Below are 13,777 nucleotides of genomic sequence, written 5' to 3'. Positions count from 1 at the left end.
TATCTACCGGCAAAGGGAATATGTTAATTGCGCAATTGATTACATTTTGTAATGTAAATTTTCGATCTGCGTGATTTTTTGTATAATTTTGTGGGCGCTATATTACCCCCAAAATACCATCTGTGCAAACGATTAAGCAGCCTATAGAGCGGTAAACGTGGAGTGTACAAACATTTCGACGTTCTTTCATGCAACATGAAAGGATGTCCCTTACGGTTCTTGATACTGAAAGGAACAAATCAGGGCACTTTGTAGTTGTCCTCAACGTCTCAGCGATTTGCTTCGAAAGAATTTCGTGTACGCGCGTGTACATACTTTTTAGTAAGTACATACTTTAAATGAATACTTAATGAAAAATGTATTCTATGGTATATATTATAAAGAACAAATATATGTTTTTTAAAATATGGTATTATTACAAATTCTTTCTTCTTATATTAAACTATGGCAATATTTGATCATAAATCCTTAAATCATTCAAAACGTTTTAATAGATTAAATTTATGGACATGCTAGAAAAATATTCTTCTTCTACATTCTGTCTTCGTTCAGTTTTCTTTTCCTCTACCCCCCGAATGGCGCGATTGCTATTCAGATATTCGAACCGCGGGGCTTTAATAAAAATATTTGCTAAGAAAACAGTTTGCCTGAGGTACCCGGAAAGCAAGACGAGTTATTCTTATATCCAGATTCGCGGCGTATTCTTCGCCCACGATTTCCATAAATGCAGTAATTCGAAGTAAGACGGCCCCTGGCGTTCCCAACTTTTAATGGTTCGTATTTTATACCTTCATAAATACAATAAACGTAAAACAAATTTGTCAATAAATGAATACTTCTCTAAAAAATTATTTTATACACTATATAAAATGAAAAAACAATGTATGGAAAATATATTTATATTTTTTACTTAATAATACCAAAATTAACTTACGAAACTTACTTTATTATATAGGAAACATATATATAATACACAATTACTTGAACAATAAAAAGTGTTACTGTTTTAGGATATTTCTGTTAAAAGATAAGTTTTAAATATAAATGTGTTCAGTGTTTACAACACATTCTGCATCTTTACAAACAGACATTTTTTTTAGATGCTTTCTAAATCGGTATCTACGATGACGCTTCATACTGTATCCAATATTTTTCATTTGATAATTGTCAGTAAGTATGTTATATGCTTCAACATAGTGCTAGCAAAAGGATAACGAATATCAATAAGTTACTCCAATAATACATAATATTGACTTATTATTAATAATACCTCGTCATCCTCAAAAATGCAGAAAACATTATTATAATCTGGAGATACACGACGTATACAACTAAAGGTGTTATTTGCAGCATCTTGACATTTGCATGCCATATCTTTCATACACAACTATAAACATTATAAATCTTAGTGCATCTTATAAAATATCATATTCCTTATGAATTGTAATGTATGTTATGTGTATTATACTATTACAACAAAAATGTTGGCACATGTGGAAAACTTACGGCAAGATTTGGATCACTATCACTTGGACAGCCTGATGATGGAATACTTTTAGATTTTTCTCCTCTATATTCTATTAAAAGTGTTCTATCTTTTAGTAATGCCTTTTTTAAAACGGAGGTTCCATCTGATGGGAGTTGTATACCAGCTATTTCTAAAATTGTAGCAAATAAATCAACGCTACTAACAGGAGAAGAAATTTTTGACGGTACAATTCTAGGACCCTTTATCAATAATGGAACTCTAATATCTGTTTCATACGGTTGACGCTTATCCATAGGCATGCTGAATTGACCTGTAGAGCTTAATATATGTAAAATGCATGTATACACAAATTAAATTTGCATATATCTTGAACCTATGTATTACCAATATGATATCCATTATCAGATGTAAATATAATATTAGTATGATTTAAAAGGTTTTGTGTCATTAAAGTTTGATATACATTTGTTACAAGCTCGTCGACAGCCAATAGTGTTTCCCATCTTCTTCTGTATATTTCATCTAACTTGGATAATAAATTATCAGGAAGTGGAGATGGTCCTTTTCTCACTAACCAATGCTTATCCTATTTTTTAATACAGTTTAACAACATAGTATAATAATATGAAAGTCTGTAAAATAAAGTATATGCTACCATTTGTGCCATTGTATTAAAATTAGGTGTTCTTTTGGCCTTCGTGCCCTTATATATGTCATTATGACGTACTGCTGGTGTAAAAGGTGCATGAGGCGCAGGTGGTGCTAAAACCATAAGGAAAGGTTGTCCATTTGGATTACGAGATTTAATAAAATCTGTTGCTAAATTACTCTGGAAGAAAATTTTAAATATACAATAAGAAGAACATATGATAAGTTCACCAATTTTTCACTTACAATTACATCAGTAAGATATTCAGTTGGCTCATTACCAAATTTTTGTTTAGTTCCATTTATAGACAAAGAATAGTTATAATATTTTGAATTTCCAATCAGACCAGCCCACCAATCCCATCCTATAGGAACATGATCTGGTCCACCAACAGCATCAGCTCCATACTTTATGAATTTCTCAAGGAAATTTTAATACTTCATTTTATGTGAAATTAATTGTTTTCTCTAATTTAATGTTATATACATATCTACCTGATTTAAATATTTTCCAGCATAAAAAGTTGTATACAACATCTTTTGTTTTAAATGCGCTGCAAATGTATTTGGTTCTTGTAAATTTTGCCATTTAATACTATTGCAACCCCCAGAAACAGAATTATTTACTACTAAATGATTATGTTGATATCTTCCAGTTAATATTGAGGCTCTATTTGGGCAACAAATAGGTGAAGCGACAAACTAGTTGGTAAAAAAAGTATTTGTAATCTCAGTTAATTGTAATTCATAATCCACTTATAAAATCAGATTAAAATTTTATAGCTTGCAAACTTACACAATTTGAAAATGATGCACCTTTGTTTCCAATTAAATCTAATGTATTTGTCATTGGTGTCTGAAAATGAATATAACTATTTTTACTTTCTTTTTTTATTTTGGTCAATATTTTTTCTTTATTCCCATATTTACCATTCCATCGAGAAATATATCTAAATCATCTGCGAGGATTAATACAATATTTTCTGCACTATACGATAACGATAAGTGATTTAAAAAAATACAAAACAATGGTATTATCATTTTTCCAAATTAGCGTCTACACACCATAAAACAATTGTTTTATTATCGGGAAACAAATGAAGGGTATTCCCCAGAATATAAACTTATATTTTTATATATAGTTTATTTCATAATATTAAAATTTCATTGTAAATTTAAATAACGTGAATATATTTTCATTTTTATTTATAATCATTATATGTAATTGCAAATTAAAATTACCACAGACATAATTTCCACCCAATAATTAAGTGTACGAAGTTGTACAAGTTGCCCACATAATTTACAGTATTCACATAAAAGCCATAAGAGGTCACTAGTATTTAATAAATTTCGATTGAAATATATAGAAATTTCCATTGATTATTATATAAAATAGGATTCATTAAAAATAAAAAATGAATAAATGAAATTTTATATATATCACTAATAAATAATTTTTACAACAAATTCAAAATAATATGGAACAGCTTATGATCGCATTGAGTCACTGAACAATGGCAAGAATGAATTTCGGTTTTACCAACTGCTGTTTGGTATCTATCAAATTTTATAACATATTGTATTAAGCTAATAAACAATGCATTTATACATTACTTGTGTTTTCGTAAAAATATACAATGAAAATTATTAATCAAATAAAGTGAAGGAAAAAGTGTTATTAATCTTTAAAGATTGTAAGATTTTGATTGGATTGGTAATATGCTATGACACTCTCGCGATATCCGTTTCCAGACTGCATTTATTTGTCGCTCACATTTGTCGGTTGTGTGCTGAACATATTTTCATCTATTTATTGTGAATATTTATTAACTTATTAATAAAAATGATTATCTCAACGAACGAAGGCAATCCAAATGCATTAAAGTTGATAGTCGCAGCTAAAATGGCCCAACAATCCGTTACTGTAAAAACAATACAACCAAACGGTAAGGAATCTAACCTCTTTAGTAGGAATAATTCGATTTCAAATCATATGATGAAACATTATATGTTTGTTTCACCTGGATCATTTTAACACGTAGATGGTACAGCATTTATTAATGTTTATCATTCATGTATTATGTCATTTATATTTGAAACTATTATTTTATCTTTAAATCAAACTGATTAAACAGTATGTTTCTGATTTCTAAAATTATGTACCTAATATTGTAGTTAATTTGTGTTCCTTTGTTGTACCATTAATAATTTGATATTGACAATTTATTTTCAAATAGATTACAATTTTATTATTGTTGCATTACTTCTAAAATTTCTATATTTTAATTAAAAAGTTTAGTTTTTTAATGATTAAATGATTTCAATATTGAATTATTATAGATAACATAAAATGACTTTTTGTATTCTATGCATAGCAAGTTTTTTGGGCCGTTTACCTACTATTGAACTATCATCTGGATCTGTGCTCTTTAGCACTAATGCAGTGATGCAGCTCTTATTACCTTCATCTGAAGAGTCACAAACTGTTAATAATAGGTGGTTAGAATGGGATATTTCTCAATTACAGGTTAATAAAGATTAATTTATTTTGTAATTTTACAATGCAAGCTTAGTATTTACAATGAAGATTTAATTTAATTTACAGCCAGCTATAGTATGCTATGGTAATATAGGAACTACATATAAATCTTATTTGTGGTCTTTGCTAAAAGAACTTAACAATGCATTAAAAGATAGGAAGTACTTAATTCAGGTAATTTAAAACAAATATAAATATGCTTAATGCAATATCAATTTAAATATTATGATACAACTAAGGTAAAATTAATATTCTAGGATAATAATGATTTATCATTGGCAGATGCTTGCATTTGGGTAACTATATGGTCTACTGTGTTAATTACAGAGGTTGGACAAGAGCTATCTAAAGATTATTCATCTATTAAAACATGGTTATCAGATATTGAATTACTGCCAGTTATTCAAGTATGAAATTTGTTCATTATTGTTTGTACATTTTATGTACTAAACTTATATATATGAAAATGTGTGTATGTGTGTGTATATAAATACTAATTTTACTATTAATTTTACATATATATTGCATATATTTAGGATTCTATTAAAGAATATAAATTTGAAAGAGGTATTAAAGCAATTCTAAGTATTCAATCTGCATCTTGGTTTCCCGTTAATACTGTCATGAATACACGACCCTCTAAACCGGCTCCAAGTGATGTAAGTTTTTTATGATGAAACTATTAATAATGCATTACACAATGTAGTCGTATCAAAATTCAGTATTATTAATTTCAGATGAGCCCAGTAAAGGAAAAAGAAATTGAAGCAGTTAGTCAAGAAGAAATTCAAAATGTTACAAGTAATTGGTCTTCTAAATCATATCCAGCTATGAAGGAATCTCCTTATCCTGTGTAAGCTAAATGTATATAAATATTTATATTTTGAAAAGGATAATAAGCACATGTTTAATATAAATATACACGTTACCTTTAGATTACCAAAAAAGGGTGAAAAAAATATTCTAGTAACATCTGCATTACCATATGTTAACAATATTCCTCATTTAGGAAATATTATTGGTTGTGTACTTTCCGCTGATATCTTTGCCAGGTTTGTTTCAAAATATGATTATTAATGATATATTATTATAAATGTACTTTAATATCCACGTTTTGTTTGCAGATATTGTAGACAAAGAAATTACAATACCCTTTTTATTAGGTATATACCTTTTTTAATTACGTATTATTAGTTATTAATTTTAAATATGAGATATTCTAATAAAATTGAAATGATATTGCAGTGGCACTGATGAATATGGTACTGCTACAGAGACTAAGGCTTTAGAAGAGAAAACAACACCACAAGCTATATGTGACAAATTTTTCGATATACACAATGATGTATATCGCTGGTTTAGCATAGGGTTTGATTATTTTGGTCGCACTACTACACCCGAGCAAACAGAGTAAGGATGGATCTTGTACTAGCTGCATTATAGAATGTGATTCTTTAAGGTTTTTGTCTACAATTATAATTTATAAACTAAGTTACCTTTTAGTTGATTTCCTTGTATTATTCTTTGTTTGAGATAGAGGAATTATGTGATTATTTTTTATCATTTTTCAGAATTGTGCAATCATTTTTCTTAAGAATAAAATCGCAGGGATATATATTAGACGAAACTGTAGACCAGCTCCTCTGTGAGTCTTGTAATAGATTTTTAGCAGATAGATTTGTAGAGGGGACATGTCCAAGGTGTAAGTATGAAGATGCACGTGGTGACCAATGCGATGGATGTGGTCATTTAGTGAATGCGACAGACCTAATATCTCCACGGTGCAAAGTATGCAGTAGTAGGCCAGTTGTTAAAAAATCGAAACAATTTTTCTTAGACTTACCTAAGGCAAGTATTTCCTTATAATATGTAGTACTATTTAATTATAAATATATTAACGTATTTTAACAGAAAAATATGGCTCTTTGCAGTTAGAAGATAAGTTAAAAGAATGGTCTGCAACTGTGGAAAAAGGGTGGTCGGGTGTCGCTAGAGTAGTTGCAAAGCCATGGTTACGCGATGGACTTAAACCTCGATGTATAACAAGAGATTTGAAGTGGGGAATACCTGTTCCACTGAAAGGTTTCGAAAATAAAGTATTCTATGTTTGGTTTGATGCACCTTTCGGTTACATGAGTATTACAAAGAGGTATTCCGCGAAGTATGAAGAGTGGTGGAAACCTAAAGATGTAAAAGTTGATTTATATCAGTTTATGGCAAAGGATAATGTTCCTTTCCACACAATAATGTTTCCTGCTTGTTTATTAGCAGCTAATGAAGGTCATACGTTAATGAAACATTTGATGGCAACGGGTATGTTTGAACAAAAATGTATATTCTTTAAACATATTGATATTGTGAAGTATTTTATAATTTATATATTTAACTGTTAATGTTTCTCACATATTTTAGAATATCTCAATTATGAAGATTCAAAATTTTCGAAATCAAGAGGTATTGGAGTATTTGGTACTGATGCTAGAGATACGGGTATACCAGCTGATGTTTGGCGATTTTATCTTGCATATGTTAGACCTGAAACTCAAGATTCTAATTTTAATTGGGTGGATTTAGCGACCAAAAATAATAGTGAATTATTAAATAATTTCGGAAATTTTGTCAACAGGTATACAATTTTTTATAAAATTTTATCAAAGATAAAATTTTTTTTATTACAGTTTCTAAAAATTATTTTTGATAAATAGAGCTCTTGTATTTACGGAAAAATATTTCGACTCCAAAATCCCATCAATGGAACTTCAAGAAGATGATTTAATATTATTGGTACTAGCTCAACGCGAATTATCATCTTATATACAAGCTTTGGAGCAGGCTAAATTACGAGATGGGTTGAAGCATGTATTAGCAATTTCAAAACATGGAAATCAATATATGCAATTCCAAGAACCATGGGTGAAAATCAAAGGGACTGATGATGATAAGTAAGTGACAAATTAGTTGTAATAAAATAATATTGCAGAGTGCAACTCATGAATATACGATGAATGTTTATATATAAACATTATATTTTTAAAACATTACTGTAAAAATTACTTAAAGTTTTATTAGTTTATTTTATTATTTTCCCAGTTTTACTTACTAAATGTCAATGTTGACAACAAGACATTTAATTTGTAAAATAATTTTGTTACATTAGAGATTAGAATATCTTTATTTCCTAGGTTCCCTTGTTCAGTGCGGATTGCTGTTACGTGACTTAATTTTATGCTGTAAAATAAGTCCTGTAAACAGTCTGTGACTGTTAATCGACTTTCATATATTAAATTACGTTGCAGGTCTGTGTTACAGTACTTGTGAATAATGTTCATTTAATAAAATTAAATGACGTTATTCTCCATTTAAACATAAGGTAAAATTTAACGTTTTCATTGTTCACAGGAAGAGAGCTGGAACAGTCATTGGTATTTGCTGTAATTTGGCATGTCTCTTATCAGCTCTTTTATCGCCATTCATGCCTCATACTTCTCTCGAATTAAGATCTCAATTAGGATTGGATAGACGTAATGGTTATGGTTATATCCCTGATGTTATTACAAACATACTTCCAATAGGACATAAAATTGGTAAACCATCTCCTTTATTTAAGAAGATAGAGGATGGAGATGTAGAAATGTTAAGAAAGAAATATAGTGGCAAACAAGAAACAGAGAATAAAACTAAAGCGAATAATGTACATGATGCTGAAAAATCGTTGGAGAGTGCAATAGCGACACAGGTTATAAATCTTTTTAATAATAATAATAATAATAGGAAATACCGATATAGTATTCTGGTATTATATTTATTTTTTGTATTTCTAGGGAGACAAAGTTAGAGAAATGAAAACCAAACACGACAAAAGTGTTTGGCTACCTGAGGTTCAAATTCTAAAAGACTTAAAAAAGAAACTTACTGATCTCAAGGGTGGCGAAAATAAGTCTTCTGTGCCACCGCAATCGAAAATTACGAAACCTGAAACCATTTTTGTACCCAAGCAAAACGGGGATGTCTCAATGGATATAGCAAATTTGGAATCAAGTATTACTAAACAAGTAGGGCGGAACATTTCACTAACAGTATTATTATTTTTATTATCAATAGTAATAGTAAATTAATTCATTAATTTTTAGGGTTTGCTCGTACGTGAACTGAAAGCTAAAGAGGAAAAATCTGTATGGCTACCTGAAGTGGAGAAACTACTAGAACTTAAAAAACAATTAGCAGATCTCACTGGAACATCTCCAACTTCGACTGACAAGAAATCAAAGAAAAAGAAATAGTTTAATCATTGGCCCACGTACATGCATTTTTCATCATCGATAAGCTGTCAAGATATTTTTTTAACAAAATCTCATTTCTCGTTCTGTATTATTGCAAACCTATTTTGGAGATACATTGATATTTTTTTTAAAATAATGTAACCAATATGGTTTATTTAATAAAATTAATTTATACATTATAGGAAAAATCGTACAATTATATCTTACAGTTTGTGTTTCATTTAAATAATTTGCACAAAACATTCTTACATCGAGTATAATTTTAAAACTATACTATAAAAGAGTAACTGCATTTGACTTATCAATGAATGATTTTATCAAAGTATTATTTTTTGATATCAGGTAAACATTTTTACTTTGATCACAGTTTTGTTTTTAAACGCTTTAGTAGAAGCAGTACATTTTTCCAGTAAAATTTATCCGAATATTGAAATTTCATTATCGGTTCTGATTTTGTTTGAAATTTACGGAAAATTATATTTTCTATAAGACAGATAATGACAGACAATACCATGCCGATCAGTAAAAGAAGTATAATCGGTATTGTTTCAAGAATTGTTACGTCTGGTACATAATGTCTGTCTTCATCGCAATAAGGTTTTCTAGAAGTCCAACGTTGCACCTCTCGCTTTCGAATCCCGGCAGTTAATATTCTGAGTAAACTACAATTAATCGATTACTAGATTAATTCTTAGTATATTCATTGAGAGCAAAATTTTAAGGAGATTTTTTGTAATTTCCTCACCCTATCTTCGTTATTTCTTGCAACTGACTGTGTTGAGTTGACCAAAAGCCTAATGTGGAAGGCACAAGCAAATGAACTTCTGTGAGTTGACAAATCATGTCTTTGGTGAACATTTGTTCCATCAGTGGATAAGCGTCCATAGGATTTGCATGAAATGCATATCCAGGAGTCATTATTTTTTGTACACCCTCGTGTAATGGACGAAACCTTTTCTCTTCTGGTATAGTTTCCCAATGTTTCTTAAAATTTTGGACATCTGGTCTGGGAGACTGTGAAAGTGTTTTTCAATCGATAAAATTAATTAATAATTATTGGTATTCCAGAATTATAAGAACGTTGCATTAAAATTATGAATAAATGTAAAAAAATTTACGTTTATTAATATGTTGAAGAAGATATCCGTATTAGCTGTAAGTTTCAACTTGCTTTTTACTAACGAAACCAAGGAATCGTTCATTTTATCCGAAGGAGAATGACGTAATCTACTCGATACTATTGCTGCTGAGTAACAATTATATACGAGAAAACCAAAGATCATGGTCTGAAAAAAAGCTACACGACTTGCAAATTGATTGCTCCGAAATGGTAGCCCTGTAAATTCCAAAATTTTGTTTTCCTCTTAAACGAAGATCGATCATCGAAATGTATGTATCATTAATCTAGATCTTAAATTAGATAATGGGTCATTAATAATAGGTTTATTCAGTCCTGCGTGGCCAGTGTTTAACCACAGTCGATAGATCACTAATTGCGGGTAAACAACTAGACCGACCGACGGTCATTTACGTTTGAAAACAGATATTGCTCACGATTTAAGTAACGTAACAAGGTATTGTAACGAAAAAAAGTGTCAAAAAAATTTATTTTGAAATATCATAATTATAATATGGACATATTTCAATTTTATAAAAATCCTTAATCTTCCCCACAAAAAATGTGGACGGATTGAACACTGTACACTGAAACGAACAATATGACCGATAGAGTAACTAAAATAGTGTGATGGGGTTCGCCCCAAGATGACCTTGAGCATCCAGTTTAGTTTGCGTTGACCTAGGGTGATATTTATATGCTTTTCACTATTTAATTTCACGCGTCAATTATTATTACGTTTAAATATCACACAGCTAATTCTTTTTCACGTCGATATTGTGTAGTTAAATTTACTATTAAATTATTATTTGTCGAATACATTTAGCGAATAAAATATAACAATATGTAATAAAATACCTTGTTGACTGATCGCGGCGACAATAATAAGAATCGTTTCTCCATAATCAGAATCTTCGTCCAGCTTCAACATTGTCCATAATATGAGAATTATAATGATCGACAATAAACAAATCATGTACCAGACATTGCTTTCGAACGGTCTAAAGATACTTTTCATGTCTACTTTCGCTGAAGGTATGGTAAGAAACATAAAGCAGGTTCTGTGAACAAATTGACAAAGAATTAATGATTTAGTATTTTATAACTTTTTTAAATAACTATTTTGGATGGTAATGCATAAATGTGTAACTTTTCTATTTTTCTCCAACTACTTCGACTACTCCTAGATTGAATTCGTCTGTTTGCCACATACACGGTAATAGAAATATGTACAACAAATTAACAATGACCTTGAAATCTTGAAGAAACCTTGAGAGTCTTTGAACGATATTGATCATAATCAATCGTTACGAATATTTTCTTTTCTGTATATTGTTTTTGGAGGAGACAAGCATCGGTTGTATATCGAAACGATGGAAATAAACAAAAAACTTGGAATTCTTAATTTGTAATTACCTTTCGGGCCAAACTTGCAGAATCACGTTAGCGTAATTCAATCTCTCGGCCGTCAAGATCGATGGACAATAGGTCAAATCAAAAATACGATCTCTGAGACCACTGAACTGCGGACCGTTTCTATCATTTTTTTCCCAGTGGTTCAATTCGATCACTTCGAGACTGTAAATTAAACATTCGACGAATAAACATCGAGCAACGAAAACAGTTAAAGTATAATTTACTATCGTTATAAATATTACGTGTAGTTAAACATAGTAGCCATATGTGTATAAATGATGTATCCGAACTTGGACCAATTGTCTTCTATTATGGTGCTCTCTTCTTGAAGATACTCTAACAGATCTTGATCTTTAGGTTTAACTGCTATCTACGCAAAAAACAACATTTTTATAAATCTTCATATTCCTTCGTACATTTATTTTGTACATTCTTTATTACTCTCTCGAAACGTTCTCGACAAATTATTTGTCTGCGATCTATACTCTTCGTTAGAAATGTCAACACTTGTTGAAAATCAGGACTCAATAAACGTGATTTTATTCGTTTCCAAGTTACGAATAAAGAGTAAAAAGTTATTTGTGTAAATTTGGATTTCGTGAAACAAATAAATTACTTGCACAGCTCGTTCCACTTTTTGTTCACTTTTGTGGACAACTCAAGGTGATCTTAAAATCTTCCAAATTGAGATACGAAAAATAAAGAAGATCTGAATTTTCATCGCACGGTCTCCCTCATCATTCTTGAATGTAACGATTCACAATGTCAACGAAGTTACTTGTCCGTTACTCACAAGTCCAGCGATTTTGACCTTCAACTGGTGGAAGTTCCATCTTCTGGCAAATGTATTTTGCGACAAAGTAACGTTTAATCCGTTGCTCCTCGTCCAGGTACCGAGTTCCGTTATGTTGAGCGAACCACCGCAATGTTTGCAATGATTGTAGACATCGTACAGGATGTAATCGTCGTCTTCCATCGACAGAGCAATTGTAAAATCGGTGATGATACTGAACGTGCTGTCGTTCAACAATTGGACGGTGTTACTGATATTCGTCTCCAGAATCAACCATCGATGTAAGTGCTCGAACATATAATAGGCCGACGTCTAAATTATTTTTGAACGGTGTTAATAAGTCAATATCGTTTTTACGATTAAATTATTCTACCTCGTTAAAAATCTTCACGATTTCTTCGTCCGTCGATGAACACCGTAGATCTAAAAACACACCTATGCTTCGATATTGGGTGTCCAGGAATCGCGATACATCGATATTTGGCCCGAGCCATTGTATCGAGACCGAAATTCCAACATCGTTGAGGACTTTAGCGATTTGGTACTCATCTGTATTGAAACATTTAATTAATTCGCATGAATTGATCTTTCGTTCGATCGTTAAATCGAAGGACTTATTATTTATTGAACGACACGATCGTGACCGTTGTTAATAATATCAAAACTCGATATTAAATTTTTCGTTTAAAATTTAAAAGTAGAATTACACTTTCAGTTTAGAATTTTTTAATTTAGAATTAGAATTACACTCGAAATTTGATTTATAATTAATATATATATATATATGCAATGTTGTGACATACATGAAATTAGAAAGAAGTAAAAAAATAGTTATTGACTCGGAACGTTTCTTTCGAACAAGACTTGTTATTGTAAATTATACGAATCGTATGTAATATTTGTTGAGCAACATTATCGATAAATTTCGAACACAACGATGGAGTAGAATCGTTGAGACATAATTTCGTTTTTGAGAGGATTATATTATAATTGTATCAGTAAAGCCATAAATCGATTAACATACGAGAGAGATTACTCACTTTGATACTCGTTACAAGAAAAGCCAGCTACTCCGGTAACTTCTTTAAACAAAAAGTAATCGCGAATCAAGTCGACACTGGTTGCACACGAAGCAACGATTAATTGCAGACTGAAGAAACTCTGCAAATGCATCCCCGTTGCTCTTCAATGTCGATCGTCAACTGAACGACTGCGTGCACGAGTTGTTCTCTTCGTCCATTTTGTATGAGAAAGCATGTCAGCTTCGACACGATGGCTCTTTACGAAATCGAAGTATCCTGTTATTCTCGATTCGTGTCTGTAATACTACACACAGAATTAGTAAATTAAATCGGTAGTAATTAAAAATTTTCAGTTGGTTTGTTTAATAAAAAATCATTTATAATCGTAAATTTCTAATATAATATCGTTTGCTATACGAATAACATCTAACGTTGTGAATTCGATATAAGTAACTAAAATTCTTAACTAC

General features: G+C 30.5%; 3 protein-coding genes across 7 annotated transcripts; 1 reads left to right on the top strand and 2 right to left on the bottom strand.

Moving 5' to 3' along the window:
* Positions 1–925: 925 nt before the first annotated feature.
* On the bottom strand, positions 926–4,048 carry LOC143152543 (N-acetylglucosamine-6-sulfatase). 4 transcript variants are annotated; one of them, XM_076322819.1, is made up of 10 exons: positions 3,755–3,772; positions 3,068–3,194; positions 2,934–2,993; positions 2,633–2,839; positions 2,384–2,557; positions 2,145–2,318; positions 1,874–2,075; positions 1,507–1,799; positions 1,271–1,387; positions 926–1,199 (listed from the first exon to the last, which is right to left on the bottom strand). In XM_076322819.1, the coding sequence occupies exons 2-10, from the start codon at positions 3,176–3,178 to the stop codon at positions 1,035–1,037; spliced, it is 1,503 nt and encodes a 500-aa protein (XP_076178934.1). In that variant the 5' UTR covers positions 3,179–3,194; positions 3,755–3,772; the 3' UTR covers positions 926–1,034. The 4 variants fall into 4 exon arrangements, with proteins under 4 accessions (XP_076178934.1, XP_076178936.1, XP_076178933.1 ...); XM_076322821.1 differs by lacking the exons at positions 3,068–3,194; positions 3,755–3,772 and adding an exon at positions 3,915–4,048; XM_076322818.1 differs by having other exon boundaries at positions 3,068–3,872.
* Metrs (methionyl-tRNA synthetase 1) lies at positions 3,690–9,167 on the top strand. Its single transcript, XM_076322814.1, has 16 exons — positions 3,690–4,086; positions 4,516–4,667; positions 4,746–4,853; positions 4,937–5,086; positions 5,216–5,338; positions 5,417–5,532; positions 5,615–5,731; positions 5,804–5,842; positions 5,925–6,089; positions 6,251–6,527; positions 6,611–6,992; positions 7,092–7,305; positions 7,385–7,621; positions 8,079–8,415; positions 8,501–8,731; positions 8,810–9,167. Exons 1-16 carry the CDS (start codon positions 3,984–3,986, stop codon positions 8,957–8,959), a joined length of 2,901 nt encoding a protein of 966 aa, XP_076178929.1. The 5' UTR covers positions 3,690–3,983; the 3' UTR covers positions 8,960–9,167.
* A 149-nt stretch (positions 9,168–9,316) lies between these two features.
* Positions 9,317–13,508, bottom strand: LOC143152542 (ionotropic receptor 75a). Of its 2 annotated transcripts, none has more exons than XM_076322816.1 (9): positions 13,326–13,508; positions 12,659–12,834; positions 12,286–12,597; positions 11,735–11,862; positions 11,493–11,654; positions 10,935–11,137; positions 10,078–10,295; positions 9,705–9,973; positions 9,317–9,621 (listed from the first exon to the last, which is right to left on the bottom strand). In XM_076322816.1, exons 1-9 carry the CDS (start codon positions 13,456–13,458, stop codon positions 9,321–9,323), a joined length of 1,902 nt encoding a protein of 633 aa, XP_076178931.1. In that variant the 5' UTR covers positions 13,459–13,508; the 3' UTR covers positions 9,317–9,320. The 2 variants fall into 2 exon arrangements, with proteins under 2 accessions (XP_076178931.1, XP_076178932.1); XM_076322817.1 differs by having other exon boundaries at positions 12,286–12,573.
* Between the last annotated feature and the right edge of the window lie 269 nt (positions 13,509–13,777).

Source organism: Ptiloglossa arizonensis, chromosome 11, assembly GCF_051014685.1.
Source record: "Ptiloglossa arizonensis isolate GNS036 chromosome 11, iyPtiAriz1_principal, whole genome shotgun sequence".
In the NCBI taxonomy this organism is placed as follows: Eukaryota; Metazoa; Arthropoda; class Insecta; order Hymenoptera; family Colletidae; genus Ptiloglossa; species Ptiloglossa arizonensis.
The sequence above is the reverse complement of the archived record's forward strand: the minus strand, read 5'-3'. Positions and strand labels throughout refer to the sequence as shown.